At 47.5% G+C, this 26,941-nt stretch overlaps 1 protein-coding gene across 1 annotated transcript in view; it reads right to left on the bottom strand.

Moving 5' to 3' along the window:
• Nucleotides 1-26,941, bottom strand: part of LOC139266600 (repulsive guidance molecule A-like) — a 119,516-nt gene that overhangs the window by 70,711 nt on the left and 21,864 nt on the right. The window contains exon 3 of the mRNA XM_070884196.1: nucleotides 26,146-26,785. Within this exon, the coding sequence (XP_070740297.1) occupies nucleotides 26,146-26,785 (640 nt within the window). The remainder of the gene's footprint in view (nucleotides 1-26,145; nucleotides 26,786-26,941) is intronic.

Genomic DNA, 26,941 nt, shown 5'->3' with positions numbered 1-26,941 from the left:
TAAACATTAAAACTGAATCATTTTCATTATTTGTTCGATTATTAAAACTTCTCTCTTCCGCCCCCGCCACCACAACTAATTGCAGTCTTGTGACTTCTCCCCTTCTCTCTCCTCCCCCAAACTCATTGCAGTCTTCAGAAGCCTTCCAATCAGGACCTTGCTCCCAGGTTCAATGCATAAGCCTTCCGATTGGTCAGCACCTCCATCCCTCCCCACCCACCCGCCACCCGCCACCCCTCCCTGGCTTGTTTTCCAGGCAAGCTCCGAGCCCCTAGACCCTGTTTCCGGAAGCGGGGCCAATTCTGCCGGCCAAAGCTACGACCCTCAGCCCTGCTTCAACACGTTCAGTAGTGGCGTGTGAGTGAGAAGAAAAAAGAAAATTTCTGAAATCAAAAACATAAGAACATAAGAACATAAGAATTAGGAACAGGAGTAGGCCATCTAGCCCCTCGAGCCTGCTCCGCCATTCAACAAGATCATGGCTGATCTGGCCGTGGACTCAGCTCCACTTACCCGCCCGCTCCCCATAACCCTTAATTCCCTTATTGGTTAAAAATCTATCTATCTGTGATTTGAATACATTCAATGAGCTAGCCTCAACTGCTTCCTTGGGCAGAGAATTCCACAGATTCACAACCTTCTGGGGGAAAAAATTCCTTCTCAACTCGGTTTTAAATTGGCTCCTCCGTATTTTGAGGCTGTGCCCCCAGTTCTAGTCTCCCCGACCAGTAGAAACAACCTCTCTGCCTCTATCTTGTCTATCCCTTTCATTATTTTAAATGTTTCTGTAAGATCACCCCTCATCCTTCTGAACTCCAATGAGTAAAGACCCAGTCTACTCAATCTATCATAAAGGTAACCCCCTCATCTCCGGAATCAGCCTCGTGAATCGTCTCTGTACCCGTTCCAAAGCTAGTATATCCTTCCTTAAGTAAGGTGACCAAAACTGTACGCAGTAGTCCAAGTGCAGCCTCACCAATACCCTGTACAGTTGCAGCAGGACCTCCCTGCTTTTGTACTCCATCCCTCTCACAATGAAGGCCAACATTTCATTCGCCTTCCTGATTACCTGCTGCACCTGCAAACTAACTTTTTGGGATTCATGCACAAGGACCCCCAGGTCCCTCTGCACCGCAGCATGTTGTAATTTCTCCTCATTAAAATAATATTCCCTTTTACTGTTTTTTTGTTCAAGGTGGATGACCTCACATTTTCCGACATTGTATTCCATCTGCCAAACCTTAGCCCATTCGCTTAACCTATCTAAATCTCTTTGCAGCCTCTCTGTGTCCTCTACACAACCAGCTTTCCCACTAATCTTTGTGTCATCTGCAAATTTTGTTACATTACACTCTGTCCCCTCTTCCAGGTCATCTATGTATATTGTAAACAGTTGTGGTCCCAGCACCGATCCCTGTGGCACACCACTAACCACCGATTTCCAACCCGAAAAGGACCCATTTATCCCGACTCTCTGCTTTCTGTTAGCCAGCCAATTCTCGATCCATGCAAATACATTTCCTCTGACTCCGCGTACCTTTATCTTCTGCAGTAACCTTTTGTGTGGCACCTTTTGGAAATCGAAATACACCACATCCATCGGTACACCTTTATCCACCATGCTCGTTATATCCTCAAAAATTCCAGTAAATTAGTTAAACATGATTTCCCCTTCATGAATCCATGTTGCGTCTGCTTGATTGCACTTTTCCTATCTAGATGTCCCGCTATTTCTTCCTTAATGATAGTTTTAAGCATTTTCCCCACTACAGATGTTAAACTAACCGGCCTATAGTTACCTGCCTTTTGTCGGCCCCCTTTTTTAAACAGTGGCGTTACATTAGCTGCTTTCCAATCCGCTGGTACCTCCCCAGAGTCCAGAGTATTTTGGTAGATTACAATGAATGCATCTGCTATAATTTCCGCCATCTCTTTTAATACCCTGGGATGCATTTCATCAGGACCACAGGACTTGTCTACCTTGAGTCCCAGTAGCCTGTCCAGCAATACCCGGCTAGTGACAGTGATTATCTCAAGGTCCTCCCTTCCCACATTCCCGTGTCCAGCAATTTTTGCCATGGTTTTTGTGTCTTCCACTGTGAAGACCCAAAGCAAAATAATTGTTTAAGGTCTCAGCCATTTCCACATTTCCCATTATTAAATCCCCCTTCTCATCTCCTAAAGGACCAACATTTACTTTCGTCACTTTTTTCCGTTTTATATATCGGTAAAAGCTTTTAATATCTGTTTTTATGTTTTGCGCAAGTTTACTTTTGTAATCTATCTTTCCTGTCTTTATTGCTTTCTTAGTCATTCTTTGCTGTATTCATTATTTGACAGGTTAAAAAAAAGTTGAACTTCATGGTTTATTTTATAGAGTGTTCTTGACTCCCTCCAAAATCTTCGATAAAAACAATGGTGTCTTTCAGCGCCAATTTGTAAATGTGCGCTGCTTTCTGCTAACTCGGGGGGATATCTAACAGACTGTGTATGGGGGATATCTAACAGGACTGTGTACGGGGGGATATCCAACAGACTGTGTACGGGGGGATATCGAACAGGACTGTGTACGGTGGATATCTAACAGGACTGTGTACGGGGGAATATCTAACAGACTGTGTACGGGGGATATCTAACAGGACTGTGTACGGGGGAATATCTAACAGACTGTGTACGGGGGATATCTAACAGGACTGTGGACGGTGGAAATCTAACAGGACTGTGTACGGGGGGATATCTAACAGACTGTGTTCAGGGGATATCTAACGGGACTGTGTACGGTGGATATCTAACAGGACTGTGTACGGGGGGATATCCAACAGACTGTGTACTAGGGATATCGAACATGACTGTGTACGGGGGATATCTAACAGACTGTGTAGGGGGAATATCGAACAGGACTGTGTACGGGGGATATCTAACAGACTGCGTACGGGGGAATATCTAACAGACTGTGTAGGGGGGGATATCTAACAGACTGTCTGCGGGGGATATCTAACAGACTGTGTACGGGGGGATATCTAATAGGACTGTGTACGGGGGATATCTAACAGGACTGTTTACGGGGGATATCTAACAGGACTGTGCACGGGGGATATCTAAAAAACTTTGTACGGGGGATATCTAACAGACTATGTACGGGAGATATCTAACAGACTGTGTACGGTGGATATCTAACAGGACTGTGTACGGGGGGATATCTAACAGACTGTGGACAGAGGATATCTAGCAGACTGTGTACGGGGGATAGCTAACAGTCTGTGTATGGAGGATATCTAACAGGACTGTGTACGGGGGATATCTAACAGACTATGTACGGGAGATATCTAACAGACTGTGTACGGTGGATATCTAACAGGACTGTGTACGGGGGGATATCTAACAGACTGTGGACAGGGGATATCTAGCAGACTGTGTACGGGGGATATCTAACAGACTGTGTACGGGGGGATATCTAACAGATTGTGTACGGGGGAATATCGAACAGGACTGTGTACGGGGGGATATCTAACAGGACTGTGTAAGGTGGGATATCTAACAGGACTGTGTACAGGGGATATCTAACAGGACTCTGTACGGGGGATATCTAACAGGACTGTGTACGGGGGATATCTAACAGGACTGTGTGCGGGCGATATCTAACAGGATGTGTATGGGGAGATATCGAACAGGACTTTGTATGGGGGATATCTAACAGGACTGTGTACGAGGGATATCCAACAGGACTGTGTACAGGGGATACCTAACAGACTGTGTACGGAGGTTATCTAACAGGACTGTGTACGGGAGATATCTAACAGCCTGTGTACGGGGATATCTAACAGGACTGTGTATGGGGGGATATCTAACAGACTGTGTACGGGGGATTTCTAACAGGACTGTGTACGGGGGGATATCTAACAGTCAGTGTACGGGGGGATATCTAACAGACTGTGTACGGGGGATATCTAACAGGACTGCGTACGGGTCATATCTAACAGAATGTGTACGGGGATCTATAACAGGACAGTGTACGGGGGATATCTAACAGACTGTGTACGGGGAATATCTAACAGACTGTGTACGGGAGGATATCTAACAGACTGTATACGGGGGATATCTTACAGGGCTGTCTACGGAGGGATATCTAACAGACTGTGTACGGGGGGATATCTAACAGGACTGTGTACGGGGAATATCTAACAGACTGTGTACGGGCGATATCTAACAGACTGTGTACGGGGGGATATCTAACAGACTGTGTATGGGGTATATCTAACAGACTTTGTACGGGGGGATATCTAACAGACTGCATACAGGGGGATATCTAACAGACTGTGTACGGGGGATATCTAACAGGACTGTGGACGGTGGAAATCTAACAGGACTGTGTACGGGGGGATATCTAACAGACTGTGTTCAGGGGATATCTAACGGGACTGTGTACGGTGGATATCTAACAGGACTGTGTACGGGGGGATATCCAACAGACTGTGTACTAGGGATATCGAACATGACTGTGTACGGGGGATATCTAACAGACTGTGTAGGGGGAATATCGAACAGGACTGTGTACGGGGGATATCTAACAGACTGCGTACGGGGGAATATCTAACAGACTGTGTAGGGGGGGATATCTAACAGACTGTCTGCGGGGGATATCTAACAGACTGTGTACGGGGGGATATCTAATAGGACTGTGTACGGGGGATATCTAACAGGACTGTTTACGGGGGATATCTAACAGGACTGTGCACGGGGGATATCTAAAAAACTTTGTACGGGGGATATCTAACAGACTATGTACGGGAGATATCTAACAGACTGTGTACGGTGGATATCTAACAGGACTGTGTACGGGGGGATATCTAACAGACTGTGGACAGAGGATATCTAGCAGACTGTGTACGGGGGATAGCTAACAGTCTGTGTATGGAGGATATCTAACAGGACTGTGTACGGGGGATATCTAACAGACTATGTACGGGAGATATCTAACAGACTGTGTACGGTGGATATCTAACAGGACTGTGTACGGGGGGATATCTAACAGACTGTGGACAGGGGATATCTAGCAGACTGTGTACGGGGGATATCTAACAGACTGTGTACGGGGGGATATCTAACAGATTGTGTACGGGGGAATATCGAACAGGACTGTGTACGGGGGGATATCTAACAGGACTGTGTAAGGTGGGATATCTAACAGGACTGTGTACAGGGGATATCTAACAGGACTCTGTACGGGGGATATCTAACAGGACTGTGTACGGGGGATATCTAACAGGACTGTGTGCGGGCGATATCTAACAGGATGTGTATGGGGAGATATCGAACAGGACTTTGTATGGGGGATATCTAACAGGACTGTGTACGAGGGATATCCAACAGGACTGTGTACAGGGGATACCTAACAGACTGTGTACGGAGGTTATCTAACAGGACTGTGTACGGGAGATATCTAACAGCCTGTGTACGGGGATATCTAACAGGACTGTGTATGGGGGGATATCTAACAGACTGTGTACGGGGGATTTCTAACAGGACTGTGTACGGGGGGATATCTAACAGTCAGTGTACGGGGGGATATCTAACAGACTGTGTACGGGGGATATCTAACAGGACTGCGTACGGGTCATATCTAACAGAATGTGTACGGGGATCTATAACAGGACAGTGTACGGGGGATATCTAACAGACTGTGTACGGGGAATATCTAACAGACTGTGTACGGGAGGATATCTAACAGACTGTATACGGGGGATATCTTACAGGGCTGTCTACGGAGGGATATCTAACAGACTGTGTACGGGGGGATATCTAACAGGACTGTGTACGGGGAATATCTAACAGACTGTGTACGGGCGATATCTAACAGACTGTGTACGGGGGGATATCTAACAGACTGTGTATGGGGTATATCTAACAGACTTTGTACGGGGGGATATCTAACAGACTGCATACAGGGGGATATCTAACAGACTGTGTACGGGGGGATATCTAACAGACTGTGTACGGGGGATATCTAACAGATTGTGAACGGGGGCATATCTGACAGACTGTGTCCTGGAGTATATCTAACAGACTCTGTACGGGGGATATCTAACAGACTGTGTACTTGGGGGATATCGAACAGGACTGTGTACGGGGAATATCGAACAGGACTGTGTACAGGAGGATATCTAACAGACTGTGTCTGGGGGAAATGTAACAGACTGTGTACGGGGGGATATCTAACAGACTGTGTACGGGGGGATATCTCACAGGACTGTGTACTGGGAATATCTAACAGGACTGTGTACGGGGGATATCTAACAGGGCTGTGTACGGGGAGATATCTAACAGGACTTTGTACGGGGGATATCTAACAGCACTATGTACGGGGGATATCTAACAGACTGTGTGCGGGGGATATCTAACAGACTGTGTCCGGGGGATATCGAACAGGACTGTGCACGGGGGATATCTCACAGGACTGTGTACGGGGGATATCTAACAGGACTGTGTATGGGCGATATCTAACAGGACTGTGTATGGGGAGATAACTAACAGGACTTTGTACGGGGGATATCTAACAGGACTGTGCACAGGGGATATCTAACAGGACTGGGTACGGGGGATATCTAACAGGACTGTGTACGGGGGATATCTAACAGGACTGTGTACGGGGGATATCTTACAGGACTGTGTATGGGGGATATCTAACAGACTGTGTACGGGGGATATTTAACAGGACTGTGTACGGGGGGATTACTAACAGACTGTGTACGGGGGATATCTAACAGACTGTGTACGGGGGATATCTAACAGACTGTGTACGGAGGTTATTTAAAAAGGACTGTGTACGGGGGATTTCTAACAGTGCTGTGGACGGGGGATATCTAACAGGACTGTGTACGGGGGATATCTTACAGGACTGTGTATGGGGGATATCTAGCAGACTGTGTACGGGGGATATCTAACAGGACTGTGTACAGGGGATATCTAACAGGACTGTGTACGTGGGGATATCTAACAGACTGTGTACGGGGGATATCTAACAGACTGTGTACAGGGGATATCTAACAGGACTGTGTACAGGGGATATCTAACAGGACTGTGTACGGGGGAATATCGAACAGGACTGTGTACGGGGGGATATCTAACAGGACTGTGTGAGGTGGGATATCTAACAGACTGTGTTCAGGGGATATTTAACAGGACTGTGTACGGGGGGATATCTAACAGATTGTGTACGGGGGATATCTAACAGAATGTGTACGGGTGATATCTAACAGACTGTGTACGGAGGTTATCTAACAGGGCTGTGTACGGGGGATGTCTAACAGACTGTGAACGGGGGCATATCTGACAGACTGTGTCCTGGGGGATATCTAACAGACTCTGTACGGGGGATATCTGACAGGACTGTGTACAGGGGGGTATATCTAACAGACTGTGTAGTGGGGGATATCTAACAGACTGTGTACGGGGGATATCTAACAGGACTGTGTGCGGGGGATATCTAACAGACGGTGTACGGGGGGATATCTAACAGACTGTGTACTTGGGGGATATCTAACAGACTGTGTACAGGGGGATATCTAACAAAATGCGTACGGGTGAAATGTAACAGACTGTGTACGGGGGGAGATCTAACAGACTGTGTAGGGGGGGATATCTAACAGGACTGTGTATGGGGGATATCTAACAGGATTGTGTAAGGGGGGGATATCTAACAGGACAGCATACAGGGGATATCTCACAGGACTGTGTACTGGGGATATCGAACAGGACTGTGTACGGGGGCTATCTAACAGGACTGTGTACGGGGGATATCTAACAGGACTGTGTACGGGGGATATCTAACAGGACTGTGTACGGGGGATATCTAACAGGACTGTGCATGGGGGATATCTAAAATACTGTGTAGGGGGGATATCTAACAGGGCTGTGTACGTGGGGATATCTAACAGACTGTGTACAGGGGATATCTAACAGACTGTGTACGGGGGATATCTAACAGGACTGTGTACAGGGGATATCTAACAGGACCGTGGACAGGGGATATCTAACAGGACTGTGTACGGGTGAAATCTAACAGGACTGTGCACGGGGGATATCTAACAGGACTGGTTACGGGGGATATCGAACAGGACTGTGCACGGGGGATATCTAAAAAACTTTGTACGGGGGATATCTAACAGACTATGTATGGGGGATATCTAACAGACTGTGTACGGGGGATATCTAACAGGGCTGTGTATGGGGGGATATCTAACAGACTGTGGACAGGGGATATCTAGCAGACTGTGTACGGGGGATATCTAACAGTCTGTGTACGGAGGATATCTAACAGGACTGTGTACGGCGGGATATCTAACAGGACTATATACGGGCGATATCTAACAGGACTGTGTATGGGGAGATATCTAACAGGACTTTGTACGGGGGATATCTAACAGGACTGTGCACAGGGGATATCTAACAGGACTGGGTACGGGGGATATCTAACAGGACTGTGTACGGGGGATATCTAACAGGACTGTGTACGGGGGATATCTAACAGGGCTGTGTACGGGGAGATATCTAACAGGACTTTGTACGGGGGATATCTAACAGCACTATGTACGGGGGATATCTCACAGACTGTGTGCGGGGGATATCTAACAGACTGTGTCCGGGGGATATCTAACAGGACTGTGCACGGGGGATATCTCACAGGACTGTGTACGGGGGATATCTAACAGGACTGTATACGGGCGATATCTAACAGGACTGTGTATGGGGAGATATCTAACAGGACTTTGTACGGGGGATATCTAACAGGACTGTGCACAGGGGATATCTAACAGGACTGGGTACGGGGGATATCTAACAGGACTGTGTACGGGGGATATCTAACAGGACTGTGTACGGGGGTTATCTTACAGGACTGTGTATGGGGGATATCTAACAGACTGTGTACGGGGGATATTTAACAGGACTGTGTACGGGGGGATTACTAACAGACTGTGTACGGGGGATATCTAACAGACTGTGTACGGGGGATATCTAACAGGACTGTGTATGGGCGATATCTAACAGGACTGTGTATGGGGAGATATCTAACAGGACTTTGTACGGGGGATATCTAACAGGACTGTGCACAGGGGATATCTAACAGGACTGGGTACGGGGGATATCTAACAGGACTGTGTACGGGGGATATCTAACAGGACTGTGTACGGGGGATATCTTACAGGACTGTGTATGGGGGATATCTAACAGACTGTGTACGGGGGATATTTAACAGGACTGTGTACGGGGGGATTACTAACAGACTGTGTACGGGGGATATCTAACAGACTGTGTACGGGGGATATCTAACAGACTGTGTACGGAGGTTATTTAAAAAGGACTGTGTACGGGGGATTTCTAACAGTGCTGTGGACGGGGGTTATCTAACAGGGCTGTGTACGTGGGGATATCTAACAGACTGTGTACGGGGGATATCTAACAGACTGTGTACAGGGGATATCTAACAGGACTGTGTACAGGGGATATCTAACAGGACTGTGTATGGGGGAATATCGAACAGGACTGTGTACGGGGGGATATCTAACAGGACTGTGTGAGGTGGGATATCTAACAGACTGTGTTCAGGGGATATTTAACAGGACTGTGTACGGGGGGATATCTAACAGATTGTGTACGGGGGATATCTAACAGAATGTGTACGGGTGATATCTAACAGACTGTGTACGGAGGTTATCTAACAGGACTGTGTACGGGAGATATCTAACAGACTGTGTACGGGGATATCTAACAGGACTGTGTATGGGGGGATATCTAACAGACTGTGTACGGGGGATTTCTAACAGGGCTGTGTACGGGGGGATATCTAACAGGACTGTGTGAGGTGGGATATCTAACAGACTGTGTTCAGGGGATATTTAACAGGAATGTGTACGGGTGATATCTAACAGACTGTGTACGGAGGTTATCTAACAGGACTGTGTACGGGTCATATCTAACAGAATGTGTACGGGGGATATATAACAGGACTGTGTACGGGGGATATCTAACAGACTGTGTACGGGGAATATCTAACAGACTGTGTACGGGGGGATATCTAACAGACTGTGTACGGGGGATATCTTACAGGGCTGTCTACGGGGCGATATCTAACAGACTGTGTACGGGGGGATATCTAACAGGATTGTGTACAGGGGGAATATCTAACATACTGTGTACGGGGGATATCTAACAGACTGTGTACGGGGGGATATCTACCAGACTGTGTACGGGGTATATCTAACAGACTTTGTACGGGGGGATATCTACCAGACTGTGTACGGGGTATATCTAACAGACTTTGTACGGGGGGATATCTGACAGACTGCGTACAGGGGGATATCTAACAGACTGTGTACGGGGGGATATCTGACAGATTGTGTCCTGGGGGATATCTAACAGACTCTGTACGGGGGATATCTGACAGGACTGTGTACGGGGGTATATCTAACAGGCTGTGTCGTGGGGTACACCTAACAGACTGTGTACGGGGGATATCTAACAGGACTGTGTGCGGGGGATATCTAACAGACTGCGTACAGGGGGATATCTAACAGACTGTGTACGGGGGTATATCTAACAGACTGTGTACGGGGGATATCGAACAAACTGTGAACGGGGGCATATCTGACAGACTGTGTCCTGGGGGATATCTATCAGACTCTGTAAGGGTGATATCTGACAGGACTGTGTACGGGGGGTATATCTAACAGACTGTGTAGTGGGGGACACCTAACAGACTGTGTACGGGGGATATCTAACAGGACTGTGTGTGGGGGATATCTAACAGACGGTGTACGGGGGGATATCTAACAGACTGTGTATGGGGGGATATCTAACAGGAATGTGTATGTGGGATGTCTAACATACTGTGTACTGGGTGATATCTAACAGGAATGTGTACGGGGAGAAATCTAACACACTGTGTATGTGGGGATATCTAACAGGACTGTGTACGGGGGGGATATCTAACAGGACTGTGTACGGGGGATATCTAACAGACTGTGTACGGGGGGGATATCTAACAGGACTGTGTACGGGGGATATCTAACAGCACTGTGTACGGGGGATATCTAACAGGACTGTGTACGGGGAATATCTAACAGGACTGTGTACGGGGTGATATCTAACAGGACTGTCTACGGGGGATATCTAACAGGACTGTGTGTGGGGAGATATCGAACAGACTGTGTACAGGGGGATATCTAACAGACTGTGTACGGGGGGATATCTAACAGGACTGTGTATGGGGGATATCTAACAGACTGTGTACGGGGGGGATATCTAACAGGACTGTGTACGGGGAATATCGAACAGGACTGTGTACGGGGAGATATCTAACAGGATTGTGTATGGGGGGATATCTAACAGACTGTGTACGGGAAGATATCTAACAGACCGTGTACAGGGGGAGATCTAACAGGACTGTGTACGGGGAATTACCAACAGGACTGTGTACAGGGGGATTTCTAACAGACTGTGTATGGGAGGATATCTAACCGGACTGTATACGGGGGGATATCTAACAGTACTTTGTACGGGGGATATCTAACAGACTGTGTATGGGGGGATATCTAACAGACTGTGTACGGGGAATATCTAACAGACTTTGTACGTGGATATCTAACAGGACTGTGTACGGGGGGATATCAAACAGACTGTGTACGGGGGGGATATCTAACAGGACTGTGTACGGGGGATATCGAACAGACTGTCTGCGGGGGATATATAACAGACTGTGTACGGGCGGATATCTAACAGCACTATGTATGGGTAATATCTAACAGGACTGTGTGTGGAGAATATCTAACAGACTGTGTACGGGGGAGATCTAACAGGACTGTGTACGGGGGATATCTAACAGGTTGGTGTATGGGGGATATCTAACAGATTGTGTATGGGAGATATCTAACAGGACTGTGTACGGGGGATATCTAACAGGACTGTGTACGGGGGATATCTAACAGACTGTGTACGGGGAATATCTAACAGGACTGTGTACAGGGAATATCTAACAGACTGTGTACGGGGGATATCTAACAGAACTGTGTACCGAGCATATCTAACAGACTGTGTACGGGGGACATCTAACAGGACTCTGTACGGGGGATATCTTACAGGGCTGTCTACGGGGGGATATCTAACAGACTGTGTACGGGGGGATATCTAACAGGACTGTGTACGGGAGGAATATCTAACAGACTGTCTTCGGGGGATATCTAACAGACTGTGTACGGGGGGATGTCTAACAGACTGTGTACGGGGTATATCTAACAGACTTTGTACGGGGGGGATATCTAACAGACTGCGTACAGAGGGATATCTAACAGACTGTGCACGGGGGGATATCTAACAGACTGTGTTCGGGGGATATCTAACAGACTGTGAACAGGGGCATATCTGACAGACTGTGAACAGGGGGATATCTAACAGACTCTGTATGGGGGATATCTGACAAGACTGTGTACGGGGGGTATATCTAACAGACTGTGTAGTGGGGGACAACTAACAGACTGTGTACGGGGGATATCTAACAGGACTGTGTGCGGGGGGATATCTAACAGACTGTGTATGGGGGGATATCTAACAGGACTGTGTATGGGGGATATCCAACATACTGTGTACTGGGGATATCTAACAGGACTGAACACGGGGGATATCTAACAGACTGTGTACGGGGGGATATCTAACAGGACTGTGTACGGCGGATATCTAACAGGACTGTGTTCAGGGGATATCTCACAGAACTGTGTACTGGGGATATCTAACAGGACTGTGTATGGGGGATATCTAACAGCACTGTGTACGGGGGATATATAACATCATTATGTAAGGGTAATATATAACAGGACTGTGTGTGGAGAATATCCAACAGACTGTGTACGGGAGATATCTAACAGTACTGTGTACGGGCGATATCTAACAGGTCGGTATATGGGGGATATCTAACAGATTGTGTACGGGGGATATCTAACAGGACTGTGTACGAGGGATATCTAACAGGACTGTGTACGGGGGATATCTAATAGACTGTGTATGGGGAATATCTAACAGGACTGTGTACAGAGAATATCGAACAGACTGTGTTCAGGGTATATCTAACAGGACTGTGTACGGGGCATATCTAACAGACTGTGTACGGGGGGATATCTAACAGACTGTGTATGGGGAATATCTAACAGACTGTGTACGGGGGGATAACTAACAGACTGTGTGTGGGGGGATATCTAACAGGACTGTGTATGGGGGATATCTAACAGGACTGTGTAAGGGGGTATATTTAACAGGACTGTGTACAGGAGATATCGAACAGGACTGTGTACGGGGGATATCGAACAGGACTGTGTACGGGGGATATCTAACAGGAATGTGTACGGGGAGATATCTAACAGGACTGTGTAAGGGGGTATATTTAACAGGACTGTGTACAGGAGATATCGAACAGGACTGTGTACGGGGGATATCGAACAGGACTGTGTACGGGGGATATCTAACAGGAATGTGTACGGGGAGATATCTAACAGGACTGTGTATGGGGGATATCTAACAGGACTGTGTACGGGGGATATCTAACAGGACTGTGTACGGGGAGATATCTAACAGGACTGTGTACGGGGGATATCTAACAGGACTGTGTACGGGGGATATCTAACAGACTGTGTATGGGGAATATCTAACAGACTGTGTACGGGGGGATAACTAACAGACTGTGTGTGGGGGGATATCTAACAGGACTGTGTATGGGGGATATCTAACAGGACTGTGTAAGGGGGTATATTTAACAGGACTGTGTACAGGAGATATCGAACAGGACTGTGTACGAGGGATATCGAACAGGACTGTGTACGGGGGATATCTAACAGGAATGTGTACGGGGAGATATCTAACAGGACTGTGTACGGGGGATATCTAACAGGACTGTGTACGGGGGATATCTAACAGGACTGTGTACGGGGGATATATAACAGGACTGTGTATGGGGGATATCTAACAGGACTGTTTACAGGGGATCTCTAAGAGATTGTGTACGGGGGATATCTAACAGGACTGTGCATGGGGGATATCTAACAGGACTGTGTACGGGGGATATCTAACAGGACTGTGTATGGGGGATATCTAACAGTACTGTGATAGGGGGTATATCTAACAGGACTGTGTACAGGAGATATCTAACAGGACTGTGTACAGGGGATATCTAACAGGACTGTGTACAGGGGATATCTAACAGGAATGTGTACGGGGAGATATCTAACAGGACTTTGTACGGGGGATATCTAACAGGACTGTGTATGGGGGATATCTAACAGGACTGTGTATGGGGGATATCAAATAGACTGTGTACAGGGGGATATCTCACAGACTGTGTACGGGGTATATCTAACAGACTTTAAACAGGGGGATATCTAACAGGACTGTGTATGGGGGATATCTAACAGACTGTGTGCAGGGGTAATATCTAACAGGACTGTGTACGGGGAATATCGAACAGGACTGTGTACGGGGAAATATCTAACAGGATTGTGTATGGGGGGATATCTAACAGATTGTGTACGGGGAGATATCTAACAGACCGTGTACGGGGAGAGATCTAACAGGACTGTGTACGGGGAATATCCAACAGGACTGTGTACAGGGGGATATCTAACAGAATGTGTACGGGGATATCTAACAGGGCTGTGTACGGGGGGATATCTAGCAGACTTTGTATGGGGGATATCTAACAGACTGTGTACGGGGGGATATCTAACAGACTGTGTATAGGGGATATCTAACAGGACTGTGTACGGGGGGATATCTAACAGGACTGTGTAAGGTGGGATATCTAACAGGACTGTGTACAGGGGATATCTAATAGGACTCTGTACGGGGGGATATCTAACCGGACTGTATACGGGGGATATCTAACAGTACTTTGTACGGGGGATATCTAACAGACTGTGTATGGGGGGATATCTAACAGACTGTGTACGGGGAATATCTAACAGACTTTGTACGGGGATATCTAACAGGACTGTGTACGGGGGGATATCAAACAGACTGTGTCCGGGGGATATCTAACAGACAATATACGGGGAATATCTAACAGGACTGTGCATGGGGGATATCTAACAGATTGTGTACGGGGGATATCTAACAGGACTGTGTACGGGAGATATCTAACAGACTGTATACGGGGAATATCTAACAGGACTGTGTACGGGGAAAATCAAACAGACTGTGTATGGGGGATATCTAACAGGACTGTGTACGGGGAATATCTAACCGACTGTGTCCGGTGGGATATCTAACAGACTCTGTATGGGGAATATCTAACAGACTGTGTATGGGGGGATATCTAACAGAATGTGTGCGGGGGATATCTAACAGGACTGTGTACAGGGGATATCTTACAGGACTGTGTACGGGGGATATCTAACAGTGCTGTGTACGGGGGATATCTAACAGGACTGTGTAAGGGGGTATATTTAACAGGACTGTGTACAGGAGATATCGAACAGGACTGTGTACGGGGGATATCGAACAGGACTGTGTACGGGGGATATCTAACAGGAATGTGTACGGGGAGATATCTAACAGGACTGTGTACGGGGGATATCTAAAAGGAGTGTGTAAGGGGGGATATCTAGCAGGACAGTGTTCAGGGGATATCTCACAGAACTGTGTACGGGGAATATCTAACAGGACTGTGTACGGGGAATATCGAACAGACTGTGTACGGGGGATATCTAACAGGACTGTGTACGGGGAATATCTCACAGACTGTGTCCGGGGGGATATTTAACAGACTGTGTATGGGGAATATCTAACAGACTGTGTATGGGGGGATATCTAACAGGACTGTGTACGGGGGATATCTAACAGGACTGTGTAAGGGGGGATATCTAACAGGACTGTGTACAGGGGATATCTAACAGACTATGTACGGGGGATATCTAACAGACTGTGCACGGGGGATATCGAACAGGACTGTGAACGGGGGGATATCTAACAGACTGTGGACAGGGGATATCTAGCAGACTGTGTACGGGGGATATCGAACATTCTGTGTACAGAGGATATCTAATAGGACTGTGTACGGGGGATATCTAACAGACTGTGTTCGAGGGATATCTAACAGGACTGTGTATGGGGGGATATCTAACAGAATGTGTACGGGGATATCTAACAGGGCTGTGTACGGGGGGATATCTAGCAGACTGTGTATGGGGGATATCTAACAGACTGTGTACGGGGGGATATCTAACAGACTGTGTATGGGGGATATCTAACAGGACTGTGTACGTGGGGATATCTAACAGGACTGTGTAAGGTGGGATATCTAACAGGACTGTGTACAGGGGATATCTAACAGGACTCTGTACGGGGGATATCTAACAGGACTGTGTACGGGGGATATCTAACAGGACTATGTACGGGCGATATCTAACAGGACTGTGTATGGGGAGATATCTAACAGGACTTTGTACGGGGATATCAGACAGGACTGTGTATGGGGGATATCTAACAGGACTGTGTGCAGGGGATATCTAACAGGACTGTGTACGGGGGATATCTAACAGGACTGTGTACGGGGAATATCTAACAGGACTGTGTATGGTGGATATCTAACAGGACTGTGTATGGGGGATATTTAACAGACTGTGTACGGGGGGATATCTAACAGACTGTGTATGGGGGATATCTAACAGGACTCTGTACGGGGGATATCTAACAGGACTGTGTACGGGGGATATCTAACAGGACTATGTACGGGCGATATCTAACAGGACTGTGTATGGGGAGATATCTAACAGGACTTTGTACGGGGGATATCAAACAGGACTGTGTATGGGGGGATATCTAACAGGACTGTGTACGGGGAATATCGAACAGGACTGTGTACGGGGAGATATCTAACAGGACTGTGTATGGGGGGATATCTAACAGACTGTGTACGGGGAGATATCTACAGACTGTGTACGGGGGGATATCTAACAGGACTGTGCATGGGGGATATCTAACAAACTGTGTTCGGGGGATATCTTACAGACTGTGTACGGGGGATATCTAACAGGACTGTGTACGGGCGATATCTAACAGGACTGTGTATGGGGAGATATCTAACAGGACTTTGTACGGGGGATATCAAACAGGACTGTGTATGGGGGATATCTAACAGGACTGTGTGCAGGGGATATCTAACAGGACTGTGTACGGGGGATATCTAACAGGACTGTGTACGGGGGATATCTAACAGGACTGTGTACGGTGGATATCTAACAGGACTGTGTATGGGGGATATCTAACAGGACTGTGTATGGGGGGATATCTAACAGGACTGTGTGCAGGGGATATCTAACAGGACTGTGTACGGGGGATATCTAACAGGACTCTGTACGGGGGATATCTAACAGGACTGTGTACGGGGGATATCTAACAGGACTATGTACGGGCGATATCTAACAGGACTGTGTATGGGGAGATATCTAACAGGACTTTGTACGGGGGATATCAAACAGGACTGTGTATGGGGGATATCTAACAGGACTGTGTGCAGGGGATATCTAACAGGACTGTGTACGGGGGATATCTAACAGGACTGTGTACGGGGGATATCTAACAGGACTGTGTACGGTGGATATCTAACAGGACTGTGTATGGGGGATATTTAACAGGACTGTGTATGGGGGGATATCTAACAGGACTGTGTGTGGGGATATCTAACAGACTGTGTACGGGGGGATATCTAACAGGACTGTGTACGGGGAATATCGAACAGGACTGTGTACGGGGAGATATCTAACAGGACTGTGTATGGGGGGATATCTAACAGACTGTGTACGGGGAGATATCTACAGACTGTGTACGGGGGGATATCTAACAGGACTGTGCATGGGGGATATCTAACAAACTGTGTTCGGGGGATATCTTACAGACTGTGTACGGGGGATATCTAACAGGACTGTGTCCGGGGGATATCTAACAGACTGTGTACGGGGGATATCGAACAAGACTGTGTACGGGGGGATATCTAACAGGACTGTGTATGGGGGGATATCTAACAGACTGTATATGGGGAGATATCTAACTGACTGTGTACGGGGGATGTCTAACAGGACTGTGTACGGGGGGATATCTAACAGGACTGTGTACGGGGGGATATCTAACAGGAGTGTGCATGGGGGATATCTAACAAACTGTGTTCGGGGGATATCTTACAGACTGTGTACGGGGGATATCTAACAGGACTGTGTACGGGCGATATCTAACAGGACTGTGTATGGGGAGATATCTAACAGGACTTTGTACGGGGGATATCAAACAGGACTGTGTATGGGGGATATCTAACAGGACTGTGTGCAGGGGATATCTAACAGGACTGTGTACGGGGGATATCTAACAGGACTGTGTACGGGGGATATCTAACAGGACTGTGTACGGTGGATATCTAACAGGACTGTGTGTGGGGGATATCTAACAGGACTGTGTATGGGGGGATATCTAACAGGACTGTGTGCAGGGGATATCTAACAGGACTGTGTACGGGGGATATCTAACAGGACTCTGTACGGGGGATATCTAACAGGACTGTGTACGGGGGATATCTAACAGGACTATGTACGGGCGATATCTAACAGGACTGTGTATGGGGAGATATCTAACAGGACTTTGTACGGGGGATATCAAACGGGACTGTGTATGGGGGATATCTAACAGGACTGTGTGCAGGGGATATCTAACAGGACTGTGTACGGGGGATATCTAACAGGACTGTGTACGGGGGATATCTAACAGGACTGTGTACGGTGGATATCTAACAGGACTGTGTATGGGGGATATCTAACAGGACTGTGTATGGGGGGATATCTAACAGGACTGTGTACGGGGGATATCTAACAGACTGTGTACGGGGGGATATCTAACAGGACTGTGTACGGGGAATATCGAACAGGACTGTGTACGGGGAGATATCTAACAGGACTGTGTATGGGGGGATATCTAACAGACTGTGTACGGGGAGATATCTACAGACTGTGTACGGGGGGATATCTAACAGGACTGTGCATGGGGGATATCTAACAAACTGTGTTCGGGGGATATCTTACAGACTGTGTACGGGGGATATCTAACAGGACTGTGTCCGGGGGATATCTAACAGACTGTGTACGGGGGATATCGAACAAGACTGTGTACGGGGGGATATCTAACAGGACTGTGTATGGGGGGATATCTAACAGACTGTATATGGGGAGATATCTAACAGACTGTGTACGGGGGATGTCTAACAGGACTGTGTACGGGGGGATATCTAACAGGACTGTGTACGGGGGGATATCTAACAGGACTGTGTACAAGGGGATATCTAACAGACTGTGTACGGGGGGATATCTAACAGACTGTGTACGGGGGGATATATAACAGGACTGTGTTCGGGGAATATCTAACAGGACTGCGTACAGGGGGTTATCTAACAGACTGTGTACGGCGGATATCTAACAGGACTGTGTACGGGGGTGATATCTAACAGGACTGTGTACGGGGAGATATCTGACAGACTGTGTGCGGGGTGATATCTAACAGGACTGTGTCCGGGGGATATCTAACAGACTGTGTACTGGGGGGATATCTAACAGACTGTGTACGGGGGGGATATCTAACAGGACTGTGTACGGGGAGATATCTAACAGTCCTTTGTACGGGGGATATCTAACAGGGATATGTAACCCCACTTTTTAAAAAAGGAGGGAGAGAGAAAACAGGGAATTTTTGACCGGTCAGCCTGACATCGGTAGTGGGTAAAATGATGGAATCAATTATTACGGATGTCATAGCAGTGCATTTGGAAAGAGTTGATATGATTGGTCCAAGTCAGCATGGATTTGTGAAAGGGAAATCGTGCTTGACAAATCTTCTGGAATTTTTTGAGGATGTTTCCAATAGAGTGGACAAGGGAGAACCAGTTGATGTGGTATATTTGGACTTTCAGAAGGCTTTCGACAAGGTCCCACACAAGAGATTAATGTGCAAAGTTAAAGCACATGGGATTGGGGGTAGTGTGCTGACATGGATTGGGAACTGGTTGTCAGACAGGAAGCAAAGAGTAGGAGTAAATGGGGACTTTACAGAATGGCAGGCAGTAACTAGTGGGGTACTGCAAGGTTCTGTGCTGGGACCCAGCTGTTTACACTGTACATTAATGATTAATGATTTAGACGAGGGGATTAAAGGTAGTATCTCCAAATTTGCGGATGACACTAAGTTGGGTGGCAGTGTGAGCTGCGAGGAGGATGCTATGAGGCTGCAGAGCGACTTGGATAGGTTAGGTGAGTGGGCAAATGCATGGCAGATGAAGTATAATGTGGATAAATGTGAGGTTATCCACTTTGGTGGTAAAAACAGAGAAACAGACTATTATCTGAATGGTGACAGATTAGGAAAAGGGGCGGTGCAAAGAGACCTGAGTGTCATGGTACATCAGTCATTGAAGGTTGGCATGCAGGTACAGTAGGCGGTTAAGAAAGCAAATGGCATATTGGCCTTCATAGCGAGGGGATTTGAGTACAGGGGCAGGGAGGTGTTGCTACAGTTGTACAGGGCCTTGGTGAGGCCACACCTGGAGTATTGTGTACAGTTTTGGTCTCCTAACCTGAGGAAGGACATTCTGGCTATTGAGGGAGTGCAGCGAAGGTTCACCAGACTGATTCCCGGGATGGCGGGACTGACCTATCAAGAAAGACTGGATCAACTGGGCTTGTATTCACTGGAGTTCAGAAGAATGAGAGGGGACCTCATAGAAACGTTTAAAATTCTGATGGGGTTAGACAGGTTCGATGCAGGAAGAATGTTCCCAATGTTGGGGAAGTCCAGAACCAGGGGACACAGTCATAGGATTCGGGGTAAGCCATTTAGGACCGAGATGAGGAGGAATTTCTTCACCCAGAGAGTGGTGAACCTGTGGAATTCTCTACCACAGAAAGTTGTTGAGGCAAGTTCACTGAATATATTCAAAAAGGAGTCCTTACTACTAGGGGAATCAAGGGGTATGGTGAGGAAGCAGGAATGGGGTACTGAAGTTGAATGTTCAGCCATGAACTCATTGAATGGCGGTGCAGGCTAGAAGGGCCGAATGGCCTACTCCTGCACCTATTTTCTATGTTTCTATGTTTCTATGACTGTGTACGGGGGATATCTAACAGGACTGTGTACGGGAGATATCTAACAGGACTGTGCACGGGGGATATCTAACAGACTCTCTACGGGGGATATCCAACAGGACTGTGTACGGTGGATATCTAGCAGAATGTGTACGGGGGATATCTAACAGGATTGTGTACGGGGGATATCTAACAGACTGTGTACAGGGAATATCTAACAGACTGTGTATGGGGGGATATCTAACAGACTGTGTACGGGGGATATCTAACAGAGCTGTCTACGGGGGGATATCTAACAGACTGTGTATGGGGGGATATCTAACAAACTGTGTAAGGGGGATATTTAACAGGGCTGTGTACGGGGGGATATCTAACAGACTGTGTCCGGGGGGGATATCTAACAGACTGTGTACGATGGGATATCTAACAGACTGTGTACGGGGGGATATGTAACAGGACTGTGTATGGGGGATATCTAACAGGACTGTGTACGGGGAATATGGAACAGGACTGTGTACGGGGAGATATCTAACAGGACTGTGTACGTGGGGATATCTAACAGACTGTGTACAGGGGGATATCTAACAGACTCTGTACGGGGGATATCTAACAGAATGTGTACGGGGGGATATCTAACAGGACTGTGTACGGGGGATATCTAACAAACTGTGTACGGGGGGGATATCTAACAGGACTGTGTACGGGGGATATCTAACAGACTGTGTACGGGGGGATATCTAACAGGACTGTGTACCGGGGGATATCTAACAGGACTGTGTACGGGGAATATCTCACAGGACTGTGTATGGGGGTGATATCTAACAGGACTGTATACGGGGAGATTTCTAACAGACTGTGTACGGGGAGATATCTAACAGACTGTGTACGGGGGGATATCTAACAGGACTCTGTATGGGGGATATCTAACAGACTGTGTACGGGGGGATATCTAACAGGACTGTGTATGGGGGATATCTAACAGGACTGTGTACGGAGGATATCTAACAGGACTGTGTATGGGGGGATATCTAACAGACTGTGTATGGGGAGATATCGAACAGACTGTTTACGGGGAGATATCTAACAGACTGTGTACGGGGGATATCTAACAGGACTGTGTACGGGGGATATCTAACAGACTGTGTACGGAGTGGATATCTAACAGGACTGTGTACGGGGAATATCTAACAGGACTGTGTACGGGGAGATATCTAACAGGACTGTGTCCGGGGAGATATCTAACAGGACTGTGTACGGGGGATATCTAACAGGACGGTGTACAGGGGGATATCTAACAGACTGTGTACGGGGAATATCTAACAGGACTGTGTACGGGGGTGATATCTAACAGGACTGTGTACGGGGAGATATCTAACAGGACTGTGTACGGGGAATATCTAACAGGACTGTGTACGGGGAGATATCTAACAGGACTGTGTGTGCGGGGATATCTAACAGACTGTGTACGGGGGGATATCTAACAGACTGTGTACGGGGGGATATCTAACAGGACTGTGTATGGGGAATATCTAACAGACTGTGTACGTGGGGATATCTAACAGGACTGTGTCCGGGGGATATCTAACAGGACTGTGTACGGGGAGATATCTAACAGACTGTGTGCGGGGGATATCTAACTGACTGTGTACGGGGGGATATCTAACAGGACTGTGTACGGGGGATATCTAATAGACTGTGTACGGTGGGATATCTAACAGGACTGTGTACGGGGAATATCTAACAGAACCGTGTGCGGGGAGATATCTAACAGGACTGTGTGCGGGGGATATCTAACAGACTGGGTACGGGGGTTTATCTAACAGGACTGTATACGGGGAGATTTCTAACAGACTGTGTACGGGGAGATATCTAACAGACTGTGTACGGGGGGATATCTAACAGGACTCTGTATGGGGGATATCTAACAGACTGTGTACGGGGGGATATCTAACAGGACTGTGTATGGGGGATATCTAACAGGACTGTGTACGGAGGATATCTAACAGGACTGTGTATGGGGGGATATCTAACAGACTGTGTATGGGGAGATATCGAACAGACTGTTTACGGGGAGATATCTAACAGACTGTGTACGGGGGATATCTAACAGACTGTGTACGGAGTGGATATCTAACAGGACTGTGTACGGGGAATATCTAACAGGACTGTGTACGGGGAGATATCTAACAGGACTGTGTCCGGGGAGATATCTAACAGGACTGTGTACAGGGGATATCTAACAGGACGGTGTACAGGGGGATATCTAACAGACTGTGTACGGGGAATATCTAACAGGACTGTGTACGGGGGAGATATCTAACAGGACTGTGTCCGGGGAGATATCTAACAGGACTGTGTACGGGGGATATCTAACAGGACTGTGTGCGGGGGGGATATCTAACAGACTGTGTACGGGGGGATATCTAACAGGACTGTGTATGGGGGATATCTAACAGACTGTGTACAGGGGGATATCTAACAGGACTGTGTCCGGGGGATATCTAACAGGACTGTGTACGGGGAGATATCTAACAGACTGTGTACGGGGGGATATCTAACAGGATTGTGTATGGGGGATATCTAACAGACTGTGTCCGGGTGGATATCTAACAGGACTGTGTATGGGGGATATCTAACAGACTGTGTACGGGGGATATCAAACAGGAATGTGTACGGGGGATATCTAACAGACTGTGTGAGGGGGATATCTAACAGGACTGTGTACGGGGGGATATCTGGCAGGACTGTGTATGGGGGGATATCTGACAGACTGTGTACGGGGAGATATCTAACAGGACTGTGTCCGGGGAGATATCTAACAGGACTGTGTACGGGGGATATCTAACAGGACGGTGTACAGGGGGATATCTAACAGACTGTGTACGGGGAATATCTAACAGGACTGTGTACGGGGGTGATATCTAACAGGACTGTGTACGGGGAGATATCTAACAGGACTGTGTACGGGGAATATCTAACAGGACTGTGTACGGGGAGATATCTAACAGGACTGTGTGTGCGGGGATATCTAACAGACTGTGTACGGGGGGATATCTAACAGACTGTGTACGGGGGGATATCTAACAGGACTGTGTATGGGGAATATCTAACAGACAGTGTACGTGGGGATATCTAACAGGACTGTGTCCGGGGGATATCTAACAGGACTGTGTACGGGGAGATATCTAACAGACTGTGTGCGGGGGATATCTAACTGACTGTGTACGGGGGGATATCTAACAGGACTGTGTACGGGGGATATCTAATAGACTGTGTACGGTGGGATATCTAACAGGACTGTGTACGGGGAATATCTAACAGAACCGTGTGCGGGGAGATATCTAACAGGACTGTGTGCGGGGGATATCTAACAGACTGGGTACGGGGGTTTATCTAACAGGACTGTTTACGGGGGATATCTAACAGACTGTGTATGGGGGGGATATCTAACAGGACTGTGTACGGGGAGATATCTAACAGACTGTGTACGGGGGGATATCTAACAGGACTGTGTTCGGGGGATATCTAACAGACTGTGCATGGGGGGATATCTAACAGGACTGTGTCCGTGGAATATCTAACAGGACTGTGTACGGGGAGATATCTAACAGACTGTGTGCGGGGGATATCTAACTGACTGTGTACGGGGGGATATCTAACAGGACTGTGTACGGGGGATATCTAATAGACTGTGTACGGTGGGATATCTAACAGGACTGTGTACGGGGAATATCGAACAGAACCGTGTACGGGGAGATATCTAACAGGATTGTGTACGGGGGATATCTAACAGACTGTGTACGGGGGGGATATCTAACAGGACTGTGTACGGGGAGATATCTAACAGACTGTGTACGGGGGGATATCTAACAGGACTGTGTTCGGGGGATATCTAACAGACTGTGCACGGGGGGATATCTAACAGGACTGTGTCCGTGGAATATCTAACAGGATTGTGTACGGGGAGATATCTAACAGGACTGTGTGCGGGGGGGATATCTAACAGACTGTGTACGGGGGGATATCTAACAGGACTGTGTATGGGGGATATCTAACAGACTGTGTACAGGGGGATATCTAACAGGACTGTGTCCGGGGGATATCTAACAGGACTGTGTACGGGGAGATATCTAACAGACTGTGTACGGGGGGATATCTAACAGGACTGTGTATGGGGGATATCTAACAGACTGTGTCCGGGTGGATATCTAACAGGACTGTGTATGGGGGATATCTAACAGACTGTGTACGGGGGATATCAAACAGGAATGTGTACGGGGGATATCTAACAGACTGTGTGAGGGGGATATCTAACAGGACTGTGTACGGGGGGATATCTGGCAGGACTGTGTATGGGGGGATATCTGACAGACTGTTTATGGGGAGATATCTAACAGACTGTGTACGGGGGGATATCTAACAGGACTGTGTACGGGGAGATATCTAACAGGACTGTGTGCGGGGGGATATCTAACAGACTGTGTACGGGGGGATATCTAACAGACTGTGTACGGGGGGATATCTAACAGACTGTGTACGGGGGGATATCTAACAGGATTGTGTACGGGGAGATATCTAACAGACTGTGTACGGGGGGATATCTAACAGACTGTGTACGGGGGGATATCTAACAGACTGTGTACGGGGAGATATCTAACAGGACTGTGTACAGGGAGATATCTAACAGGACTGTGTACAGGGCCGGGGGGATACCTGACTGCACAGAGAGGTCTCTGCACATTATTATATGATGTGACAGCTGAGAAATCTAGAAATGGAGATGCAGTCATGTGTTTGTGGTTTAAACATCAATCACTCAAAGGGCCCTGGTGCATTTCCAAGGCGGCTCAGTCACTGAAGTTTCAGTTTTACATTCATGCCCAAAATGGGTTTGTAAAACATGAAGTGAAAAGCTGCAAGCCTGGGTCTGGTTCACACATGGGCACTCAGTGCAGGAAAACAAATATTAGTTCTTTGTTCAATATCACTCACTGACTGTTTTTCGGCCCCCAGGTTTTTACAGGAAAAGTTGCCTGTTGCAGACACAGTGCCCACAGTGCAGAAGCCAACAGGAGCACACAGCAGAGGGACGGCCTGCCAGACACACTGTTCCTGAACACATGAAACGTTTCCTTATCTGGGTGTAACATTGTACCATCTTCCATAGCCCGAAATGCTGCCAGTGAAACATTGGGATCACCAGTCCCCAGGATATCAAAGACACAACACTCAAAGTAGACATCTTCCACCAGCAGCCCCTCTTTGCATTTGGCTTTGGCCTCTTGTGCAGTGTGGAGGGGGGCGATCCAGGGAAGTCTTTCTGTGAATGGACAGCCTGATACACAGAGCTGCAGGTCCTGCTCCTGTGTGTGTGAACTTGCCACTTCCTCCGGCATGAGGATGGTGAAGCCCAGGTGCTTCCCCACCTGCCGCACTATCAGAGTTGTACCAATGTAACTCGCCTGGATCTCCACACGGCCAGCATCCAACTTTTTCTTAATCACCAGACTGTTGGCTCCATTTCTGTCACCACCATTTATGGACCCATCGACAAATGCAGCCGGGACATTGCCGATTTCAGCTTGATACACTTTCTGATCAATGCATTCCTTGGAGTTCTTGAAAATAGCAGTAACCTGGAAATCAATGAGAGCGAAATCATTAATCTCTGAACTTTGCACTCGGCTTCACTTGTACTTTGGGAATGGCTCACATTCACCCTCTCTGAAGCACTCCACTTTTATTCTCGGTCACTCACTCATACTCTGTTTCCACTCACTGCTCCTCTTTCA

Source organism: Pristiophorus japonicus, chromosome 7 (genome assembly GCF_044704955.1).
Source record: "Pristiophorus japonicus isolate sPriJap1 chromosome 7, sPriJap1.hap1, whole genome shotgun sequence".
Taxonomy (NCBI): Eukaryota; Metazoa; Chordata; class Chondrichthyes; family Pristiophoridae; genus Pristiophorus; species Pristiophorus japonicus.
This window is presented reverse-complemented; position numbering and strand designations above follow the sequence as displayed.